This window comes from Pelophylax lessonae (assembly GCF_965119305.1).
Source record: "Pelophylax lessonae genome assembly, chromosome: 4".
Taxonomy (NCBI): domain Eukaryota; kingdom Metazoa; phylum Chordata; class Amphibia; order Anura; family Ranidae; genus Pelophylax; species Pelophylax lessonae.
Genome location: NC_138771.1, coordinates 174,179,504 through 174,203,633, shown reverse-complemented (window position 1 = coordinate 174,203,633; position 24,130 = coordinate 174,179,504). Strand labels below are relative to the sequence as shown.

At 43.7% G+C, this 24,130-nt stretch overlaps 1 protein-coding gene across 1 annotated transcript in view; it reads right to left on the bottom strand.

Annotated features, from left to right (window-relative positions):
- Nucleotides 1-24,130, bottom strand: part of PROSER2 (proline and serine rich 2) — a 45,566-nt gene that overhangs the window by 8,991 nt on the left and 12,445 nt on the right. The window contains exon 2 of the mRNA XM_082254348.1: nucleotides 13,649-13,828. Within this exon, the coding sequence (XP_082110474.1) occupies nucleotides 13,649-13,780 (132 nt within the window). The 5' untranslated portion in view covers nucleotides 13,781-13,828. The remainder of the gene's footprint in view (nucleotides 1-13,648; nucleotides 13,829-24,130) is intronic.

Here is a 24,130-nt window from a genome sequence, read left to right as displayed (position 1 = left end):
GCAGAGGAGACATGTCTCTTCTGCAATAAAGTACAGATAGCTGCCTATTCGCAATCCTCTGTGGAAAGTACCCAAAGTTGTGTGTGCACAACTTGGTTTATATTCCAGCATACTGCCAATGTGCTGGGATGAGTGACTGCATGGGAGTGACATCCTCCTATGCTGGCCAATCCAAACGGCAAAAAAATGGCAACCGGAAGAACCTGGGGAGAAGTTGCTGGTGCTGGTGGTTGACCTGGCGGCAGGGGAGGACTGGGCCAGGGGGCAGGGGGGCAATTGCCCCCTGGGCTGCTCTGATGTCCTGTAAAAAGTCTGCACTGCTTCTGCCACAGACATGCCTAAAGGAATCCTGGTGAAGAGAAGTAAAAAGTCTCTGCCACTGACCTACTTGGGTGCGGAATGAAGACAAGGACAGAGCGCAGTCCCTCTCTGCCCCCCAGCATGGATGGTGTAAACTGTGTCTGAGCAGAGACCTGTTCCATGCCCCACTTGAGACTCTCCTCCCCTGGCCAGTCCCAACAGAGCTGTCAAAGCTCCCCCCAACCGCCCCCCTGCTGGCCAGGTTGGGACCCCGGATTCAGCTGATGAGTAGAGAGTACCTGGAGTGGGGCTTCAGCCTGGAATGGGGGTAAGGAGGAGGACGGGAAGAGGGAGAGTGGGAGGGGGGCCGAGTCACTGCACCATGGGCCTTTGGTTTGTACTTGCCCCCTGGGCTGAAAGTTGCCAGTCTGCCCCTGCCTGGCGGGTGTCAGACTGCTGGAACTAAGATAAGTATTTGTGTCTATTGTGGACCTTCTATATTGAAGATCTGCTTCAATATGCCTGAGTCTTAACCAAATACAAATGCAGTTTGGTGTAGTCTCTTTCACCCACAATGGAGTATGAGAAGGAAGTTACACTACATGGAATTGTATGAGAAGCTGCAGGCTCATCCAGAATCTAGATTGTAGCACAGATTGCATGGTCTCCTGGATACCATTAGCAGTTCAATGATTGACTAGTTGCCTGCAGTGCTTTAACTAGGGAGACCTTGGTGGATTTTTGTCTAATATTTAATCTATCTTTTACCTAAAAGAAGAAGTAAAAACTGCTTTTTTTTTAAATATGAATCCATAATATGACTTAGTATGGAAATGTAAACCCCTCAAATGAATGTTTAAATTAAATAGGCATTCTGAAGCCGAGGGGACTGATGTAGGGTAATTGACCAGTCCATCCAGCCGCCCGTGACAAGTGGAAGGAACGTGGGTCAATAGGAGCTATGTACAGCGCTGTACTAATTAGTGGCTAAGGTTACAAATTCCTTTTAAGTCTTTGTTGGTATTCTAGGAATTGTGCTTGTATCACGTATACAAACATTTCCAGGTCTTCTCTGCCACTTTTACGTGAATTCCATGCACAGGTAAACCACAACGACATAACTAATGAGATTCATTATTCGGCTTATGAGTAAGTTACGGTTTACAAAACAGCTTTACCGAAATGACTGCTTCTAAGAGGCATGGAAACAGGCTTGTAGGGAAATTAATGGTTAACTTTATTTTAATGAGATCTACGTTCTCGCATAGCAGTAGTGACCTTCTAGGTTTTGAGGATATCTTTGTGGAATGACGCAGGGGCTGCTGTATACAAAGCAATAGATCACTGGAAAAGTCATTTTTTTACCCTATTTAAACCTTTTCCCCCAATAAAACATCACCGCTTTTCCTGGCTTTACTTATAGCAGTACTAACCCCAAAAAAACAAAAATGGAATATATCACAGCTTAGCAATTCTTAATGGAGATGTACGGCCAAAGCTTGTTTGGCTGTACATCTCCGATAGATCACAGGAGTGCAGTTCATTCTGCACTACTATGACCCATTTTCAGCAGAGAGCGGGCTGAAGTCTGCTTTCTGCTGATGTCACATATGTGTATCCAGGCACCGCGTCATCACAACCACAGAGTTGGGATCCGCCAGGTGCCTGGACTGACAGCCTCCCAGCGGCTCGCCGCTCCCCGCCCCTCCACAGCCCAGCGCTCCAATGAGTGAGGAGTCATGAGGAGTCCATTGAGTCAGAAGCTCTCTGCTTGGGGACCTGTCAGAACCGAGCGATCAGCGGTGTTCGATCGTATGGTTCTCAGTGCAGAAGCGCCAGGGGACAGATGCAGCATCGGATCGATGCTGCATCCACATAGGTAAGTATAAATGGGGAAAAAAAAGGAAACCCCATACTTCTCTTTTAAAGTGTATGTATGGACAACAAGTAAAATCATATATTAATTTCCACATTGTATTTCAAATATTTCTAGCCTACTCCCATTACTCTGAGCAATCTTGAAGTTTGTAAATTTACTTTGTGAAGATCCCCCACACATTGACTTCCCAGAATTCTTTGACATGTATTCACTAGGTGATGTAACCACTGATGTGTCACACATTTCACAGAGCCTACATCTAAACTACAGAGGTGCTGAGAGAAGGGGTTTCAGGAGGCGGAGTCAATACAGAATGTACTGCTTCCAGGCAGCAGGGTACCATGGGATATGTAGTCCATAGAGATTGAAAGTAAACAGCAATGCATGCAGGGAATCCAGGAAGTTGTGGAAAGAGATGGTCAGCAGATAGGCAGAACTCACAACATAAAAGGAGATTGTTTAAGCTTATATTGGATTGTCAGAAATATCTTATTGTTTGTATTGATATTACAATGCTAACGTCAAGCGGAACTGAAGTTCCACTGTAACAAGACAGAAAGCAGGCAGGCAACCTGTCTGCTTGCTTTCTTCTCCGGCGCTGTAAACTGACTTGCACATGCCTAGCTCAGCTTACAACACCGGGCTGAGCTCTGTGTGCTGGGATTACTGGTTTCTGCGCAGGTGCAGCAGTGACATCATCCCACACATGACAATGAAGAGGCCCAAAGACCTACATACACACAGCGCTGGCGAGGGAGCATTGGAAAAAGTAAGTTTAACCCCTTTAGTTCTGCTTTATAAAGTGAAAGTGTATGCTGTGACCATGGAACTCCTTCAAATGTGGTGCAGATTTTCTTTCTTCCACTGCACTGGAGGAACAACAGAGTCATCTTTGGGCAGCTGCATTGTCAGTCTAGGGAGAGGGGAGTGTTAAGCCTAGTACACATGGATCGAATGTCAGATGGCATTGGCCGGCTCAATAGAAACCGGTCAACATTCGGCCTGTGTGTCCTGGAGTCGGTCCAACAGAAGTCAGCCGCTCGGCCGGCTTCTGTCGAAGGGACGTGTTTTTAAAAAATGTCTGCCAATTGGCTCCCGATCAGTGCTCTCAGCCAATAGCTGAGAGAGCTGACTGGAGTGTTCTGGTGGGGGGGGGGGGCTTCCCCCTGTCAGAACACAATAGCACAGCAGGGGAGATTGCTGTACTAACATTGGATAGTTAGTACAACATCTCCTGAGCTGTCAGTTTTTTTTTTCGTTCAGCTCTGCTGGGTTGAATGAGAAAAAACTAGGGTGTACGAGGCTTAAGACTAGCACATTTAGATGTACTTGACTAACAAATATAAGTTGAACTCCAGCTAACACTTTATAAGCAGTTAAAGCAACAGATTTATTTTCCTTTTGGGATAAAGGTTTTACATAAATAAAAACTGACCCTTGTAAGCATAAGCACCCCTGTCAGTGGTGAGTCTCAAACCTCCAACTGCCACTTTTGTTGGACAGCTTGGTCTGTAAGAGAAAAATAACAGACTTACTGGCCAGATAACCAGGTGAAAAAAAGGAAAAAGCCCAATAAAAGGAAACAAATGCAGCCACTACATTTAGGAATGGTAAGCTGCTATACAGTATATAGAATTTTTGTTTTGGGGTTTAATACCACTTTAAACCTGGCTCTCTAAAGCTGGCCATACACAGAGAATTCTTTCATACAACATGTAGGCTGAACAAAAGAAATCTGAGAGATTCCTCCAACCAAGATAACAGCGCAGATGGACAAAATTCCACTGCCGAGCTATTTTATTCTTACAGCTGTAAGAATACCTGAACCGTGCCCGCATCTGATTGGATACAGGCCCTGTTGGGCTGACAACTTTACAACAGGCTACTTTAAAGCGTAACTCCACTTTTGTTGAGAAAGAAACATTCCCCTCTGGATGATCTCTGTACATTACAACGATTTTTAATAAACTTTGTTGCAGATTCCTACCTTTTGTTATTCTGAAGAAATCACTGTTTGTGCCACTGCTGAGTGGGTCTAAAGGGAGTGGTTTTATCTAATTATCTATCAGCTGGGGCAGCTGCAGGGCACTAATGAGGAACTCTGCTGGGCCTGCATCCTTTTAGATGTGTTCCTATTGAGAGTATCTCACCAAAAATGAAATTTTTGTTGCAGGGGATGCCAGAAATCTGACTTGTATCTTAGGCAGACTTCTGGGAAAATTGGTGAGCCAATCACACAAGCAGGAAATGATGTTTCTGGGGTGTGGTCAGTACACATTCTGTATATAGAACACCTCCAAGTAGCCATATTGCATTGCATTTTCAGAAAATACAATAGCTACAGATTGAAAAGGAAAGGTAATTTTTAATAACATTCAATCACAATATAATTTGTGTCGCAATTGCATAGGTTATATTGTTTTTTCTTTATTTGCAGATTTTTTTTCCCCACAAAAGTGCAGTTACCCTTTAACAAAAGAGGATTGAACAATCAACTTTCATTGAACAAAACAGTGCCAGAAGGTCTATACACTGCTTGAATTTTGCCCGAGCCAGCAAAAAAAAAAAAAAAAAAAAACAAGAAAACGGCAAAGTTTCCAATAAAGCGCGCTTTTCTGGTGCTTTTTGCTAATTTAGTAGGTTATCTGGAACGATGTGCCTTCCCTCCAGCACTTTCCTGTCACCTTCTCACAACATATGATGAAGCTTTAGGCAGCACGTTGGACACAGGCAATGCCTGTTTTGGATTCCTAATTGACAGTTAGGAAATACTGAATGTATGGCCTGAGTGTGACATGATTGTTCCAATCCTTGTATCCATGGAAACAGCTCATGTCATGTCCTGTTAAAGCTTAGAGTGAAGCAGTGATTGCTATAAATAAGCTAATTACTACCATCTGACCTTAACACTTTTTTTGCAGCTCAATAATTGGCATTTTTTTTCCAACATTTGGAAATATTATAATAAGGAAATTAAATCTAAATTCCCAAATTAAATTTGTATGCAAAAATGTATGTTTTTTTTCTTTCTTTCTTTTTTTTAGGTAGTTCAGCAAAACGAAAAGGACTGAAAATGAGTTATTAATACTGGCACTGGGATACAGGATTTTTAAAGCAGTCTTTGAAATAATGTATTAATCATACATTACAATTTCAAATCATGCGTTATCATGTGGGGTGGCATGCTGCAATGCATGTGTGTGTGTGGGAGCTGTGATGCCCTGGTAGGTTGAGGTGGGCTCTTTAAATTGATGGCACCGCAAAGTGCTAATGCATGTATTGAGTATTAACCACTTCAGCCCCGGAAAGATTTTACCCCCTTCCTGACCAGGCCCTATTTTGCGATTTGGCACTGCGTTACTTTAACGGACAATTGTGCCGGTCGTGCAACGCTGTACCCAAATTAAATTTATGTCTTTTTTTTCTCCACAAATAGAGCTTTCTTTTGGTGGCATTTGTTCACCTGTGCGATTTTTAACTTTTGCGCTACAAACAAAAAAAGAGCGACAATTTTGAAAAAAAAAAAAAACAATTTTTTTCACATTCTGCTATACGACATTCCCCCCCAAAAAAATGTAAAATCAAAATTTTTTAACATTTTAGGCCAATTTTTTTTCGGCTATATATTTTTGGTAAAAAAAAAATCGCAATAAGCGTTTTTTGATTGGTTTGCGCAAAAGTTATTGCGTTTACTAACTAAGGGAAAGATCTATGTTATTTTTATTGTTTTTTTTTTTACTAGTAATGGCAGTGATCTGCGATTTTCTGTGGGACTGCGACATTGGGGTGGATAGATCGGACCCCTAACTGATATTCTTGACACTTTTGGGGGGACCGGTGACATTACTACAGTAATCAGTGCTAAAAATGTGCATGTGTGTCAGGGAAGGGGTAAACACTGTTGGTGATCAAGGGGTTAAATGTATGCCTCATGCTTACTGATGTGTGTGTGTGTGTGTGTGGGGGGGGGGGGGGGGGTTCTGTGACACAGACAGAGATCGCAGGTTTAGCTATGCTGAATCCTGTGATCTCCTCCTGTCTGTCACTGAGAAGATCCGCCTGCTTTGTTTATATAAGCAGGCGGGTCTTCTCACCGTTTCCATGATCGCCGCCTCTCTTCCCCCGGCCTGACTCTCGCTGTGTCTAAACACAGTGGGAGCAAGCCTCTGGAATCACATGAACATGAATCACATGAACTCCAGCGACGTAGGTCTACGTCGCTGGACCCAGGAGAGCCACACTGCCCCAGTAGGATTACTGTGAGCTGTCGGCTAGTGGTTAATGCAACACACCTCCATGGAGAATTAAAAATTAAAAATGTCCCCACAATGTTATGTCATATAACATTCACTTGGTCATTCTGCATTTACAAAATCCATAGAGCAGTGTCAAAATCTCCCAACTTTGCTAGTTAAAGTGATACTGACCACACATCTGTTTAATTTACATTGTCCCTTCTATTTCTGTATGTGGATGATGGTACTGTCATTATTTGAATTAAAAAACATCTAAGTACCTTTTTCCTAATTGATATACAGCTGTCACATGACCCAGATATTTCCCAGCATGTCTGAAGGGAAACAAAAACAGGAGGAGCTTCTAGTCCTCTGCTACTGGTTTCATGTTTAAAAAAAAAAAAAAACAGCCTCTGGAATACAGAGTAAAATGAATAAATAATATCAATAAACTGTTTTTAAATTGGCATACAAATATATATTTGAAACCCAATCTTTATTATTTTGTGGAAAAAACATGGTGTGGACAGATTTCTGCCAGTCACAGGCTATGCCGCACCCCTCCAGCCTGTGTCTTAGAGTAAGAGGGAGGTGAAGCCTCCATTAATCTACACGTGATGTCCCACCCCCATTAAGTTTAGCTGGTAAGTGGGCATGGAGAAGGAGGGAGGGAGTGGGCTGTCACTTACCACTGTGTATACACCCACATGTGTGACTCTATAGTAACATGGGCTTCCAAGGTGTGATAGGGAGGACATGCTCAGCATAGAAACTCACTGAAAACTGAGCATGTGCAGAGTTGCCACCACAGCTGCAAAATCCCTAGCTGAAATGGGGACATGAACAGAAGGTGGAGATGGAGAGCAGCAGATTCAACCCATTTTTTTTTTTTTTCAGAATACAGAAAACTAATTTCATAGTGACTAGGTGAGTATGTACAGCATGTAATTGATAGTTTTTATAATGTGGTTTTAGTGACACTTTAAGAGGATATATTTGCAAACTTGTTGGTGCTCCTAGGTATAAAAAAGTGAATATATTTTAAAAGAACATTTAATCTTTATATTATTGGTACTGAAAATGGAATTAAAAGTAAGAATCTGATGTACAATCAGGTTGCATTAGAAGCTGATATCTATAAGCTGTAGGACATAGAAACATACACTCACCGGCCACTTTATTAGGTACACCTGTTCAATTGCTTGGTAACACAAATTGCTAATCAGCCAATCACATGGCAGCAACTCAATGTATTTAGATATTTAGATGTGGTGAAGACGACTTGCTAAAGTTCAAACTGAGCATCAGAATGGGGAAGAACGGGGATTTTAGTGACTTTGAACATGGCATGGTTGTTGGTGCCAGACAGGCTGGTCTGAGTATTTCAAAAACTGCTGATCTACTGGGATTTACACACACAACCATCTCTAGGGTTTACAGAGAATGGTCTGAAAAAGAGAAAATATCAAGTGAGCAGCAGTTGTGTGGACAAAAATGCCTTGTTGATGTCAGAGGTCAGAGGAGAATGGGCAGACTGGTTTGAGATGATAGAAATGCAGTAGTAACTCAAATACCCACTCATTACAACCAAGGTATGCAGAATACCATCTCTGAATGCATCAAACCTTGAAGCAGATGGGCTACAAGAAGCAGAAAACCACACTGGGTGCCACAGGAAACGGAGGCTACAATTTGCACAGGCTCACCAAATGTGGACAATAGAAGATTGGAAAAACGTTGCCTGGCCTGAGGAGTCTCGATTTCAGCTGCGACGTTCGGATGGTAGGGTCAGAATTTGGCATAAACAACATGAAAGCATGGATCCATCCTGCCTTGTATCAATAGTTCAGGCTGGTGGTGGTGGTGTAATGGTGTGGGGGATATTTTCTTGGCACACTTTGGACCCTTTAGTATCAATTTACCATTGTTTAAACGCCACGGCCTACCTGAGTATTGTTGCTGACCATGTCCATCCAGTGGTGGGATTCAAAAATTTTAGTAACCAGTTCCGACTTTCCCAGCAGAATGACCAGCGTGCCCCCTTTCAATGCACAGTGACCAGCGTGCCCCCTTTCAATGCACAGTGACCAGCGTGCCCCCTTTCAATGCACAGTGACCAGCGTTCCCCCTTTCAATGCACAGTGACCAGCGTGCCCCCTTTCAATGCACAGTGACCAGCGTTCCCCCTTTCAATGCACAGTGACCAGCGTTCCCCCTTTCAATGCAGAGTGACCAGCGTGCCCCCTTTCAATGCACATTGACCAGCATGCCCCCTTTCAATGCACAGTGACCAGCGTGCCCCCTTTCAATGCACAGTGACCAGTGTACATGCCCCCTTTCAATGCACAGTGACCAGCATGCCCCCCTTTCAATGCACAGTGACCAGCGTGCCCCCCTTTCAATGCAGAGAGACCAGTGTGCCCCCCTTTCAATGCAGAGAGACCAGCGTGCCCCCTTTCAATGCACAGTGACCAGCATGCCCCCCTTTCAATGCACAGTGACCAGCGTGCCCCCCTTTCAATGCAGAGAGACCAGCGTGCCCCCTTTCAATGCACAGTGACCAGCATGCCCCCTTTCAATGCACAGTGACCAGCGCTGCGTGCCCCCCTTTCAATGCAAAGTGACCAGCGCTGCGTGCCCCCCTTTCAATGCACAGTGACCAGCGTGCCCCCCTTTCAATGCAGAGAGACCAGCGTGCCCCCCTTTCAATGCACAGTGACCACAGCATTGCCCCCAATGATTGCAGAGTGCCAGCCACAGCATTGCCCCCAATGATTGCAGAGTGCCAGCCACAGCATTGCCCCCAATGATTGCAGAGTGCCAGCCACAACATTGCCCCTAATGATTGCAGAGTGCCAGCCACAACATTGCCCCTAATGATTGCAAAGTGCCAGCCACAGCATTGCCCCCAATGATTGCAAAGTGCCAGCCACAGCATTGCCCCCAATGATTGCAGAGTGCCAGCCACAACATTGCCCCTAATGATTGCAGAGTGCCAGCCACAGCATTGCCCCCAATGATTGCAAAGTGCCAGCCACAGCATTGCCCCCAATGATTGCAGAGTGCCAGCCACAGCATTGCCCCTAATGATTGCAGAGTGCCAGCCACAGCATTGCCCCCAATGATTGCAGAGCGCCAGCCACAGCATTGCCCCCAATTGCAGAGCGCCAGCCACAACATTGCCCCCAATTGCAGAGTGCCAGCCACAACATTGCCCCCAATTGCAGAGTGCCAGCCACAACATTTCCCCCTATTGCAGAGTGCCAGCCACAACATTGCCCCCAATTGCAGAGTGCCAGCCACAACATTGCCCCCAATTGCAGAGCGCCAGCCACAACATTGCCCCCAATTGCAGAGCGCCAGCCACAACATTGCCCCCAATAGCACAGTGCCAGCCACAACATTGCCCCCAACTGCAGAGTGCCAGCCACAACATTGCCCCCAATAGCACAGTGCCAGCCACAACATTGCCCCCAATTGCAGAGCGCCAGCCACAACATTGCCCCCAATTGCAGAGCGCCAGTCACAACATTGCCCCCAATAGCACAGTGCCAGCCACAACATTGCCCCCAATAGCACAGTGCCAGCCACAACATTGCCCCCAATTGCAGAGCGCCAGCCACAGCATTGCCCCCAATTGCAGAGCGCCAGCCACAACATTGCCCCCAATTGCAGAGCGCCAGCCACAACATTGCCCCCAATTGCAGAGTGCCAGCGATCCCCCCCCGCGAGACCCATGCACTTACCTCACGGACGGTCTCGCAGTCGGCTCCCCGCGTCTCCGAGTCCTCCCGCGGAGCCTCCTTCTCGTCCAACGGCACGGTGTTTGCCTTTCGGCCAATCAGGAAGCGGGAGGACCCGCTCCCTGATTGGCCAGGAGGAGGATCATGTGACAATAGCGAATTCTCATTCGCTATTGTCACAGAATGGGCGGGCCGTGGCGCCACGTCTGCCCGAGCGCGGGACATTCAATTGTCCTGCGCGTCCTCAGACGCGCAGAGGGATTCAGCCGGTTCTGCGAACTTGCAGAAAGTTAGCAACCGGTTCTATGGAACCGGTGCGAACCGGCTGAATCCCACCACTGTGTCCATCCCTTTATGAACTACAGTGTACCCATCTTCTGATGGCTTCTTCCAGCAGGATAATGCTCCATTTAGCAAAGCTCAAATCATCTCACCACTGGTTTCTTGAACATGACAATGAAATCACTGTACTCCAATGGCCTCCACAGTCACCAGATCTCAATCAAATAGAGCACCTTTAGGATGTGGTGTAATGGGAAATTGGCATCATGGATGTGCAGCTGACAAATCTGCAGCAACTGTGTGATGCTATCATGTCAATATGGACCAAAATCTTTGAGGAATGTTTCCAACACCTTGTTGAATCCATGCAATGAAGAATTAAGGCAAATCTGAAGGGGACCTGGTACTAGCAAGGTGTACCTAGTAAAGTGACCAGTGAGTGTACATATAAATAATTTCTGCCACTATATCACAAAGATCATATATCATTCCCTAGATGATGACTGGCTACAGGGGTCAACTACACCAAATCCCCTAAAATTTAGTAGTAACTAAGAAAAGAAGAAAACATGGGACTTTCAAGTGCTAAATAGAATCATAACTAATTTAAACCATTATTTGTAAAAAAACAACAAAACAAAACATATATCTTTAATTGTTATATAGATTTTTTGTCTAAAACAATAAAATATATATTTTTACAAACAATGGTTTAAGGCCCCTTTCACACGGGCGGTCCGATCAGATCCGCCTGTCAGTTTTTTAGGCGGATCTGATCGGATCCTCCATGCAGCTCTATGGGGCAGCGGATGTCAGCGGAGACACCTCCGCTGACACCCGCTGCCATCCGCATCCGATCCTGTCCGTGAAATCTGGACGGATGGAAACCCTCTTTTTCCATCCGTTCAGTGATCGGATCGGATCGGATGAGAGCGGACAGGCGGTCCGCTCTCATCCGATCCCCCATAGAGGGCAGCGGGGGCTGTGACACCTCCCTCTCCGCTCTGCAAGCGGAGACGGAGCTGTCATCCGCCGGCTCAGCGGGGATCGCGGATCGATCCTCGCTGAGCAGCACGGATCCGCCTACGGAGGCGGACCGCGTGAAAGAGGCTTAAATTAGTTATGGCTAAGTAGCATCTGAAAGGTCCCACATTTTCCTTTCTTGGAGATCATATATCGGATGTTATTCATGGTCCCCCCCTCCCCAAAGTTCATTACTAGAGGTATCTGTAGAGTGACTCCCCTGCCCCTATCCATAGGCTACACATGGAACACATGGAGGTTCATTTACTAACCAGCTGCACTCTCCAAGAGCATTTGCTACAGAGCTTAGTAAATAAGGTGATGCTCTGCTGACTTCCATCATCCAATCATGTACAAACAGAAATGCTATTTTTTAAATTTCCTTGCATGTGATTGGGTATTCTTTGCAAAATGAAGCTTCATCTCATTTGCTAAACTCTGGAGCAACTGCACTCGCAGAGCCCAACTGCACTTGCAAAGTGCACAATTATTTGCCTTTGCCTATGGCTTCATAATACAAAAATTCACTTTTAACCACTTGCCGACTGCCGCACGACTATTTACGTCGGCAGTCAGCCCCTCACAGGCAGAGTAACGTAGGGCTACGTCGCTAGCCTGTGAGGGTTTTGGGAGCGAGCGGGCGCCGCCGGAGGCGCTCTCCCGCGCGGTCACGGACCCCCCCGCGCGTGTGCCCGGCGGACCCGATGTCCATCGGGCACTTGTGATCGTCCGTGACAGCGGGAGAAAGGCAGGCGGCTAGTGTAAACAAAGCCGCCTGTCAGTTCTCCCTGTGTAAGAATGATGATCAAATGGTTCTACTATGTAGGACCGTTGATCACTGTTCTTACACATCAAGCCACAGCCAATCACAGTTAGAAGCACGCCCCTAGGACACACTTAACCCCTCCCTCTCCAATACAGTTAACTCCTTCACTGCCAGTTTCATTTCTACAGTAACAGTGCATATGTATAGCACTGATTACTGTAGTAATGTCACTGGTAACCCCAAAAGTGTCAAAAATGTCAGTCAAGGGTCCGATCTGTCCGCCGCAATATCGCAGTCCCGCAAAAAAAAAATCAAAGATCGCCGCCATTACGCGCTAAAAAAAAAACAACAAAAATCTTTCCCTTTGTTAGTAAACGCAATAACTTTTGCGCAAACCAATCAAAATACACTTTTTGCGATTTTTTTTACCAAACATATGGTAAAAAAAAAATTGGCCTAAAATGTTAAAAAAATTTAATTTTTACATTTTTTTTGGGGAATTTCATATAAAAAAAATTTGAAAAATATTGTTATTTTTGCAAAATTGACGCTCTTTTTTTGTTTATAGCGCAAAAAGTAAAAATCGCACAGGTGATCAAATACCACCAAAAGAAAGCTCTGTTTGTGGGAAAAAAAGGACGCCAAATTTGTTTAGATACAGCGTTGCACGACCGCGCAATTGTCCATTAAAGTCACACAGTGCCGAATCGCAAAATAGGCCCTGGTCAGGAAGGGGGTAAAATCTTTCGGGGCTTAAGTGGTTAAAGTCCCTGGCAGCCAGCACAAATAAGTGTGGTTGGCTCATGCCTGACCTCTAATATCTAAAGAAGAGATAAACATAAAATGCCTACAGATTTTTAGTTGGTTATTTGTCATCTGAGAATTTTACAGCATATGTACTTTGAAAAGGCCATTTCTTGGGAAGAGTAAACGATATAGCTAAACTTCGTTTATCTTTAAACTGTGCTTTGTAACCTTTTTTATTATGAGCTTTAGCAGTTTATCCTCTGAAATCCTCTTTAATTTGGCCATATGGCACTTCAAGGAAATTCTATTGTGAAGAGCGTGTAAGGAAAAGTGTGTGCTTTTATACAGGACAGGGCAGGCCAATAACTGGAAAACCTGACTCCAATTACCGTACCTGCTTTACAAGAGAGCATTATACTACAGGTTCACATATTTTTTCATCTACGACTGTTTAAAACCTTTTTATTATGAAGATATGGCAGCATAAAATATCCTCTTTGTGTTTGTTGCTGTATTTGTTTTATGCTCCTGATGAAAAACCAACCAAAGTTCAGAAGCAACTCCATGCAAAAATCCCAAAAAAAGCCTACATTTTTACAAACATTTCTTCACAACTAAAAATAAACAGCAGGCACTACCTACATTTATATGGTGTCAGATATAAAGGTCTTACCATATTGAAGCTCCTAGTTCTGGAATGGTGACTGCCTTGACTATCAAAACTTCCATTTCGTTCAAAGTCACTGCGGTTATGGAACTCCGATTCCATGCTTGAAGAACTCAACTTTAATAAGTTGCTTGGCATTCTAACAATGGTGAACTTCTATCAGAGAACTGGAACCATACCCAATCACTGAGAAAAGGAAAAGAGTAATTAATATGACTCAAAAAGTTTGGTCCATAATAAAGCACACTTGCTCTTACAAAAATAATATCATCATGCAGCACATTAAAGTATAAATTTCACAATATGGATGTCCTTGTGGAATCCAATCCTTCTATGATTTTGTACCTTCGCTACATCAACAACTTTTTTTTAAAGAAAACTCTCACTGTCCCCATTTAGGGAAAAAGGCCCCCCACAACCCATGAATACTTATGATGCCAGTAATTCCCTGACTCTTCTGTTTCCTTTGTAGGTGGCAGCAATACCCAATGCTTGGAAGTATGGGAGAATATGTAACCTTCGCCCATGTGAAGAGTGCTTGGATCTAGCAGCCCATAGCTAGGCCTAAGTACTGTCACATAACAAAGGAAATGATGCCACCATTCCCTTTAGTGCATGGGTGTCCAACCTGTGGCTCTCCAGCAAGCCCCATCATGCCTGTGCCACTGGGAGTCATGTTTGCAACTGTCAGCCTTGCAATGCCTCATGGGACTTGAAGTTCCGCAACAGCTGGAGGGCCTCAGGTTGGACACCCGTGCGTTTAGTGCATGACATGAGTTGACACTGGGACTTTTGGTGTTGACCCCGACAGAGGAAGAAGCGGAAGGGGAACAGGGCAAAGTGAGTAACAGTGGGGTTAGGAGACCAATTGCAGACATTCTCACTTTTCCCTGAATGAGCAACTGTACAGAGCCTGTTTAAGGAACAGAGTGGAAATCTAAGCACAGACTGCAGTGATCTATAGCAACCAATCAGATTTCACTTTACTGACACTTGACTAATACAAGATAGATTCAGTGTAACTGCTATGGAGACTGCAGTTTGTACTTTTGTTTCTTGTCCTGCAATGTTATTGTAAAACCTGTTTGTCTACAATATCAGCACATAAATCAGTACTTGAAAAGTAACAAAAGAGTAAACATATTATTGAAGGAGTTGTAATAATAAGGCTAATTACAATCTACAGCTTGTAGGTTAGCTACAGGACCCAGAGCATTAAAAACTGCTGGGTCCATTTATGGTATTAATAAGAAAGAAGTAGATAGTTTGGGCTGGGGTGCTAGAAAATTTAAATAGGTGAGTGTTTTTTATAGAAAGGTTATTGAATTTCAACGAAAAGAAAATTCAATAAATAACGGTAGAGCATAGCGACAGACAATACTCGGTCATAAAAAAGCATCACATGGTATAAAAATGACATACAAAAAACTGGAAGTGTACATAGAGGTAAGAAGAAGAAATACATTAGCATATATGCCAGTATTAGACATTCAGGGCAACCAAGGTGTCCTCACTCCCAAGTATTCATTCTACTACTCATCCTGCCTTGTACCAACCATTCAGGCTGGTGGTGGTGTAATGGTGTGGGGGGGGGGGGGATTTTCTTGGCACACTTTGGGCTCCTTAGTACCAATTAAGCATAATTTAACCACTTCAATACCGAGCATTTCCCCCCACTTCCTGCCCAGGCCAAATTTCAGCTTTTAGCGCTGTTGCATTTTGAATGACAATTGCGCGGTCATGCAACACTGTACCTAAACCCAAATTATGTCATTTTTTTGGTGGTATTTGATCACTGCAAGGTTTTTTCTTTTTTGCTACACAAATAAAAAAAGACCGAAAAATTTGAAAAAAAAAAAGTTTTTTTGTTTATGTTATAAAGTTTTTTCTTGCACTGATGAGCACTGATGAGGCCACACTGACAGGCACTGATGAGGAGGCACTGATGGGGTGGCACTGATGGGGTTGCACTAACATGCAGCACTGATGGGCACTGATAGGCGGCACTGATATGCAGCACTGATAGGGCACTGATATGCAGCATTGGTGGGCATTGATAGGTTGCACTGATGGACACTGATAGGCGGCACTGATGGGCACTGATAGGCAGCACTGATAGGCAGCACTGATGGGCACTGATAGGCGGCACTGGTGGGCAATAATGGGCACTGGTGGACGGCACTGATAGACTGCAATGATTATCACTGGTGGGCAGCACTGATAGATGGCAGCTCTGATGGGGAGGGCACTGAAATGGTCCCTGAGCCCTGATTGCCATCCCTGATGACCATGGGTGGGCATCCCTGGGGGTCATGGGTGGGCATCCCTGGTGGCCATGGGTGGGCAATCCCTGGTGGCTCTAGTGGCACCCCCAAGGGTCTGCACTGGTAATCAATGCTCTGATTACCAGCACAAACCCCCCCCCCTGTCAGGAGAGCCGCAGATCGGCTCTCCTCTACTCGTGCCTGTCAGGCACGAACTGAGGAAAGCCAATCAACTGCACTTCCTATTTACTATGTGACCAGCCGTGATTGGACAGGCACAGAGTGCTCTATCCTGCTGGACGTCATATGACGGCCAGTCAGGATAATACAACCACTTTACCGCCGTCAATCTGCTATAGGGTGGGCGGCAAGTGGTTAAACACCACAGCCTATCTGAGTATTGTTTCTGACCATGTCCATCACTTTATGGCTATAGTGAACCCATTTTCTGATGGATACTTCCAGCAGGATAATGCACCATGTCACAAAGCTCAAATCATCTCACCACTGGTTTCTTGAACATGACATTGAGCTCACTCCAATGGCTTCCACAGTCACCAGATCCCAATCAAATCTGCATCATGGATGTGCAGCCGACAAATCTGTAACAACTGTGTGATGCTATCATGTCAATATGAACCAAAGCCTCTAAGGAATATTTACAACACCTTGTTGAATCGAATTAAATCTATAATTTTAAGAGTTAAGGTAGTTCTGAAGGCAAAAGGAGGTCCAACCTGGTACTAGCAAGGTGTACCTATAATAAAGTGGCCAGTGAGTGTATATTTAGATGTGCGATACGATTATTGACTGCTGCAAACATTACAATTTTATTAAGAGGTTCTTTGTATTTTTGATGCTATAGTTGGTCTGGTACTTTCACATGCAAAATAGAGCCGTCTTCCAAGTATCAGTAAGAAATGTGCTGTCTTCTGCCTGTGAAAATGATAAGCCCTGACAATATAAAAGAAAAGCAAAAAAACAATACTTTTCAGACTATATTTATCAATGTATTGTGCTAACTGGTGCTTTTAGTCTGTTGACATGTTGTACTTTTATTTCTATAGCATAGTTTATTAAAGCAAAATGAAGACTTCAGGTAAAGTAATATGGTAAGTCATTGATTCCACGCTTCCTTTACAAATCTAGGTATTAGATAATAAAGCAGCAGATAATTTGTTCAGAGAAGACCTAATAACACACGGAGCATTGTACACTGTTGTCTGCATAGACAAAGATGGAGTTGCCTATAAAAACAAACCACTATAAAACTGAATGCCCACAAGTGATTCAGGCTTTATATTATCTAAAGAAGAGATTAATAAGCAGGTGTGTTCATTATTATCAAAACAAGATGTATATGCCATGAACAATAAAAATGGAAATTCATTGCGTATTTTGTTAGTGATGAACAAAGGCTCCGCTTTGAACAAGACAGGGATTTATTGTATACACATGCTCATCCAGTTACTAGCTATCTCCTCTGCTTTACGTTCCCTCTGCATTAATGTACCATAGATAGGAAAGGTGCTTGCATCAATTTCTTTCACTAGCATTTAAAAGCAAAGTAGCTCTCTAGCTGTTCATTTTCATTAGTGAAGATCAATGGAACAACTATCAGTCCTTCCACACATGCCAGGGTGCTAGGGGTAACCCTGGAATCTGAACTGTCCTTTCAGGCCCACATCCAATCCCTGTCCAAATCATGCCGCCTTAACCTCCGCAACATCCCTAGAATACGCCCCTTTTTAACCAACGACACCAACAAGCTTCTAATTCACTCCCTGATTATCTCTCGCCTCGACTACTGCAACTCCCTCCTCGTTGGATTACCATTACATAGACTATCCCCCCTTCAGTCCATAATGAATGAAAGACTCATCCACCTTACCAACCATTCAGTGTCCTCCAACCCTCTCTGCCAATCTCTCCACTGGCTTCCTCTCACCCAACAAATAAAATTCAAAGTACTAACTATAGTTTACAACGCCATCCACAACTCTGCCCCCAGCTACATCACTAACCTGTAGTGCAAAAAAGTCCTGGATGACCGCACTCCAGATGCAACACCTTTATTGTGTATAAAAAAATCAGAGAGCAATGGTAAGATCAAGTACAGCAGCTGCTGTACTTGATCTCCACATGAGTGCCTGCTCATCTGTGCAGCCCATCAGTGTCCACCAGTGCCGCCCATCTGTCCCCACCAGTGCCGCCCATCAGTGCCCACCAGTGCCGCCCATCTGTCCCCACCAGTGCAGCCCATCAGTGCCCACAGTCAGTTCCCATCAGTGTTGCCAGTCAGTGCCCATCAGTGTTGCCCATCAGTGCCCATCAATGTGGCATATTAGAGCCACCTCATCAGTACCACCTAATCAGTGCCCTTCAGTGCCACCTCATCAGTGCCCATAAGTGCCACCTCATCAGTGCCCATCAGTGCTGCCTCATCAGTGCACATCAGTGAAGGAGAAAAAAAGGGTTTATTGATGCTGACTGCTGAGGGAGGGGACTGTCACTGGTGGGGATCAATTTTTTTGTGGGGGTCTATTGTTGCTGGCGGGGGGTTTTATGTTGCTGGGAAGGATGTACTGTTGAGGGAGAGGTCTATTGTTGCTGGCAGCTAGAGAACCTATTGATGCCGGCTGCTAGGAGATCTATTGTTGCTGATTTGGTATATTTTTGCTGGGGAGTTATTTGCTGGGCAGCAGGTCTGTTGTTGTGTGGGGGATCTATTGTTTCTGGGGGAGGAGGGAGTCTACTGTTGCTGTGGTCTATTAAATTCCATACAAATTACTAGTTGCACAAAATGATACTTGGTTCTGTATTCCCTAAAAGGGGCGATACTGGGAAGGTGGGTAGGGGGTGGAGCCAAGAGACAGTGCTCAGAGGTGGATAGGGTGCAGGGACGAAGGGTGACTCAGAAGGGGGGAGTTCCTGCACCTATTCTCTGGGAAAAAAAGCCCTGACAGTGCCAGATACCATAAAGAGAAGGCATGAACAGTCGAAGCAAGCACCATCAAACTGGATCTGCCATTCTATAGCATAGGAGTGAGTTCAAAAACTCACAAAGAAAAATGATGACATTGCTCAGAACAATGATTGTTAAAGCATAACTCCACTTTGTTGCAAGTATTAGATCAACCTTTGTTGCAGATTCCCAACTTTTGTTATTCTGAAGAATTCATTGTTTGTTTCTCTGTGCCTCTGTGCTGAGTGGGTCAAATGGGAGCAGTTTCATAATTATCAAACTAATGAGGATATATGCTGGGCCTGCATCCCTTTAGATGTGTTCCTATTGGTCGTATCTCACCAAAAATTACATTTTTTTATTCCAGGGGATGCCTGAAATCTAACTTGTATCTTAGACAAACTTGTGGGAAAATCAGTGAGCCAATCACACAAGCAGGAAATGACATTCTGTGTATAGAACACCTCCAGGTAGCCATATTGCATTGTATTTTCAGAAAATTACAGCGGCAGCAGATTGAAAAGGAAAGGTACTTTTTAATAACATTCAACTACAATTTGACTTGAGTCGCAATTGTATACACTACAGTGTATTATTTACTCACCCCCTGAAAGTGGAGTTACCCTTTAATTTTCAAACCAAAAACCAGAGGATGAAAGGCAGGCTCAATGACTTATTCTAATATCTTGTATTTCAGGTCACTGAAATCTAAGTAGTCCTTTTGCTTAAAGAGGATGTAAACTCTTGTGCACAATTTGTACCTATTAGGTAAGCCTATAATAAGGCTTACCTATAGGTACTGTAAATATCTCCTAAACGTACACCGTTTAGTAGATATTTACATTACATGCAGCCGATGATATCAGTGACACATACGCTATAATGGAATGGCCATGTGTGCCGTTCATGACAGCTCCCCCGCACATGTGCAGGAGTGACCCTATTGCAGCTCTAGCCTGTCACACAGCCGGAGTCTGCAGACCCGGGAGGAAGACTGGGTGAAGATGGACGCTGCTTCCACCGATTACATCGTATCGCTGGAGGGCTTCCTTTTTAAGTAAGTTTCACATAATGTGCTAGTAATGTGCTAGTAGCAGATATATCAGTCTGGATGTCACATCACAGCATCTATCCAAAACCAAACTTTTAATTTTTCCTCCACAGCATGCCCCTTCCCCAATCTCTCTGTCAAAATCGATGGCACAAGGATCAGCCCATCCCCATATGGCCAAGGTTCTACTTGTAATCCTGGACTCTGAACTTTCCTTTAGGGCCAAGGCCAATCACTGTCCAAATCTTGCCACCTCTCTAAAATATGCCCCTTTCCTACCAATGACACAACAAAGCTCCTAGTTCACTCCCTGGTCATCTTTTGCCTCGATTACTGCAACTCCCTTCTCATTGGCTTACCTCTACATAGGCTATTGCCCCTTCAATCCATCATGAATGCTGCTGCCAGACTCATCCACCTTACCAATCGCTCAGTGTCTGCTACTCCTCTCTGCCAATCCCTACATTGGCTTCCACACACCCGACTAATTAAATTCAAAATACTAACAACAACTTACAAAGCCATCCACAATTTAGGCCCCAGCTACATCACTAACCTAGTCTCAAAATACCAACCTAATCGTTCTCTTCATTCCTCCCAAGACCTCCTGCTCTCTAGCTCCTTCCATGCTCTCCTCCAGGATTTTTCCAGAGCTTCTCCAATCCTATGGAACTCCTTACTCCAATCTGTCCGATTATCTCCTACTTCTTGTAGCTTTTAGACGATCCCTGAAAACCCTCCTCTTCAGAGAAGCCAATCCTACCCACAACTAACAACTGTATTTTCATTTTCTCCATCAACTCATCCCCCACATTTATTACCTTTTGTTTCACTTGACTCTCCCTCCTAGATTGTAAGCTCTAAGGAGCAGGGCCATCCAATTCTTCCTGTATTGAATTGTATTGTAACTGTACTGTTTGCACTCTTGTTGTAAAATGCTTGCAAACTGTTGGCACTATATAAATCCTGTATAATAATAATACTAATAATATGCGATGTATACTAGCACATTAAACCTTTACCTTGCAGGTCCCTAAAAAAAAAAAAATGACAAAGATGGACTTTGGCAGTTTACCAATTATTTAACCGCTTGCCGACCGCCGCACGACTATTTACTGCGGCGGTCAGCCCCTCACAGGCAAAGCGACACGTCGCTAGCCTGTGAGGCTCTAGGGAGCGAGCGCGCGCCGCCGGAGGCGCGCTCCCACGCGGTCACGGCCACCCCCGCGCGTGTGCCCGGCGGACCCGATGTCCACCGGGCACTTGCGATCGTCCGTTACACTGGAAGAAAGGCGGCCAGCTGATGTAAACAAAGCCGCTTGTCATTCTTCCCTGTGTAAGAATGGAGATCAGAAGGTTCTACTATGTTCTTACACTAGTAGCCACAGCCAATCACAGTTAGAAACACGCCCCTAGGACACACTTAACCCCTCCCTCTCCAATACAGTTAACTTCTTCACTGCTAGTGTCATTTTTACAGTAACAGTGCATATGTATAGCACTGATTACTGCAGTAATGTCACTGGTAACCCCAAAAGTGTAAAAAATGTCAGTCAAATGTCCGATTTGTCCGCTGCAATGTCGCAGTCCCGCAAAAAAACAAAAAGTCGCAGATCGCTGCCAATTCTCGCTAAAAAAAAAAAACAATAAAAATGACAAAAACCTTTCCCTTTGATAGTAAACGCGATAACTTTTGCGCAAACCAATCAAAATACGCTTTTTGCAATTTTTTTTACCAAACATATGTAGCATAAAACAAATTGGCCGAAAATGTTAAAAAATTTTGATTTTTACATTTTATTTTTTGGGAATTTCATATAAACAAATGTGAAAAATATTGTTATTTTTGCAAAATTGACGCTCTTTTTTTGTTTATAGCGCATGATCAAAAAATCGCACAGGTGATCAAATACCACCAAAGGAAAGCTCTGTTTGTGGCAAAAAAAGGATGTCAAATTCGTTTAGGTACACGACCGCGCAATTGTCCGTTAAAATCACGCAGTGCCGAATCGCAAGATAGGCCCTGGTCAGGAAGGGGGTAAAATCTTCCGGGGCTTAAGTGGTTAAAAAAAATCCCTTTAATGGACCAAGTCAAAGATCACAAAGCAGGATTATATTACCTTAAAGAAAAAAACTAAAAATATAAAACCAGTTGAAGCTAGATCACCACCTTCAAGTAAACACCTAAATATCAACTTGAATATCTAGAGATGACAAGCAGGTAACCTTTTTTTACATATTTTCAGTAAATATATTTCCTTGGTTTTAGAATTTCTAAAACGTTTTTTTTTTTATACATGAAAACACTAAATGTCATACTCCCAACGGCCAATTCCACTTCACAATTTCTTACTTTGGCACGCCATCAATATCAGTAAAATTCTTATGCCGCAAATTTATTTTAGGCCTAAACTGGGGTATGTGCACAACGGTATGGGTTTTCAATTTGCTTTCATTCTTTTGTAGGCTGTATCTTCGCGAGTTGTGTGCCCTCAGTAATGTGTCCAATATAATGCTTGTCACAGTACAAATGTCTAATTACTAACCAATACACGTCAGGTAAAGTTTCAATTAGACAACATCTGGTTTTAGTCATCAGTGAGTAAGCTCTTAGTACATATCTACATATCTGAACCCACTTCTCCAACTGGTCACACTGGATTTTCAAGTACAACCTCAGATTCCTGCAGAATGAATGAACTAAACAAACACTCTTGTCTTCACTGGTTTAAAGTCTTGGAGACAGGTTATTCAAACAAGACGATGCAACCATGCAGGACTATGCATTGAGAGTTTACGACCTTTTTTTGGAAGCTAGGTATACACTCTTCTCATATGTACACAACGTCCCATTCCAATCATCAGGTGTTTCCTAGATTTGTATATTCTGTCACGTCACATTGCTCTTTTCCCAGAAACAAGCCTTCACTTCTTTCGCTGTTAAGACACCCAATGTTTGCTAATCCACTGCATTTCCAATCACAGTCAGCAGCTTGAAGCAATTTATTAATAAATATGGAATGGAAGGAAAAAGGGCATTTTATATGCCCCTTTTTCCTCATGGGATAAGTGGCAGGTAAACAGGTATTCAATTTTAGTCAGAGTTTAGGCGTTTTTTTCCTCAGGTTTCTTTACCTCAGGAAAAGAGCGGGATTCTGCCTAGGAATAACTTAGGAGATGGGGAAAAGTGCTTACTGGCAGGTGATAGGTTCACTAGGGGTAGGCACATCCCCTATGCTGGAAGGTTATGGAAGTTACTTCGGAGCCTATATAAGTTTGGTATTTACTTCAAGGGGCTCATTCGCCTCACAGGACAGCAAGTTTGCGCTCCCCACCCCCCCTCCCCTTATGTCGTGGCTGTTATTATGTGGTTAGTCATCTTTGTAACTATGCAAAGGGGGACCAGTGTTTGTAATAAGTTGTTTGGGAGTTGTTTTATGAAATAAAGCTGAATATTTATTGATATAGCCTGAGCTGTAATGGCTAGGCTGGTTTTAATTGTGTTTAAGAGAAATAAAATTATTTATTTATTACTATTTATTGCTTAAACCAATAATAAACGGGTTTGGGTTTTTTATTCATAGTGTTAAGGGTATTTAAGAATCATACATACTGCCTACTATCCCATTAGGAAAATGAAGGCATGTTACTCTCCGTACCTAAACGAATCACCTCACACAATGCAGTTCAACCGAACAGCGGAATCTCACCTTGACAAAAGGGACCTGAAAAGTCATTGGTTACCAGCACAGCAAAGGAAGGTTACTCCTGCAGCTTACAGTTCAAGAAAATGAAGATCATATAAACTGATATTATGCAAGTCAGAGTGAACCTGCTGAGAAACTAATATCTCTAGCTCACTTATCTTCATGTTCTGCTATTGCAGCAGGAAGTCATTTTAAGCTTTCAGCCAAATGGCTCCAAGCAAACCGTACGTAACTGGGATGCTTCTTCTTACCCACGCTGTGGGGTTGTGAAAGAATTGAGGCTGTGGGCTCAATTCACTAAAGAATATCGCATGAGATATTTGAATCATGTGACACTTTTTTCCAATTTGTAAAACTAAAACTAAAATCAATCAAAAAGGCAGCGCTAACAGGTAAGTATAAATAAATATATCCGTGTGACTGTGATCAGAATATTAAAATGGGTAAAAAATAAAGTGCATATCGTGATCAACAAGTACAAAATTAATAAATATTGAAGTG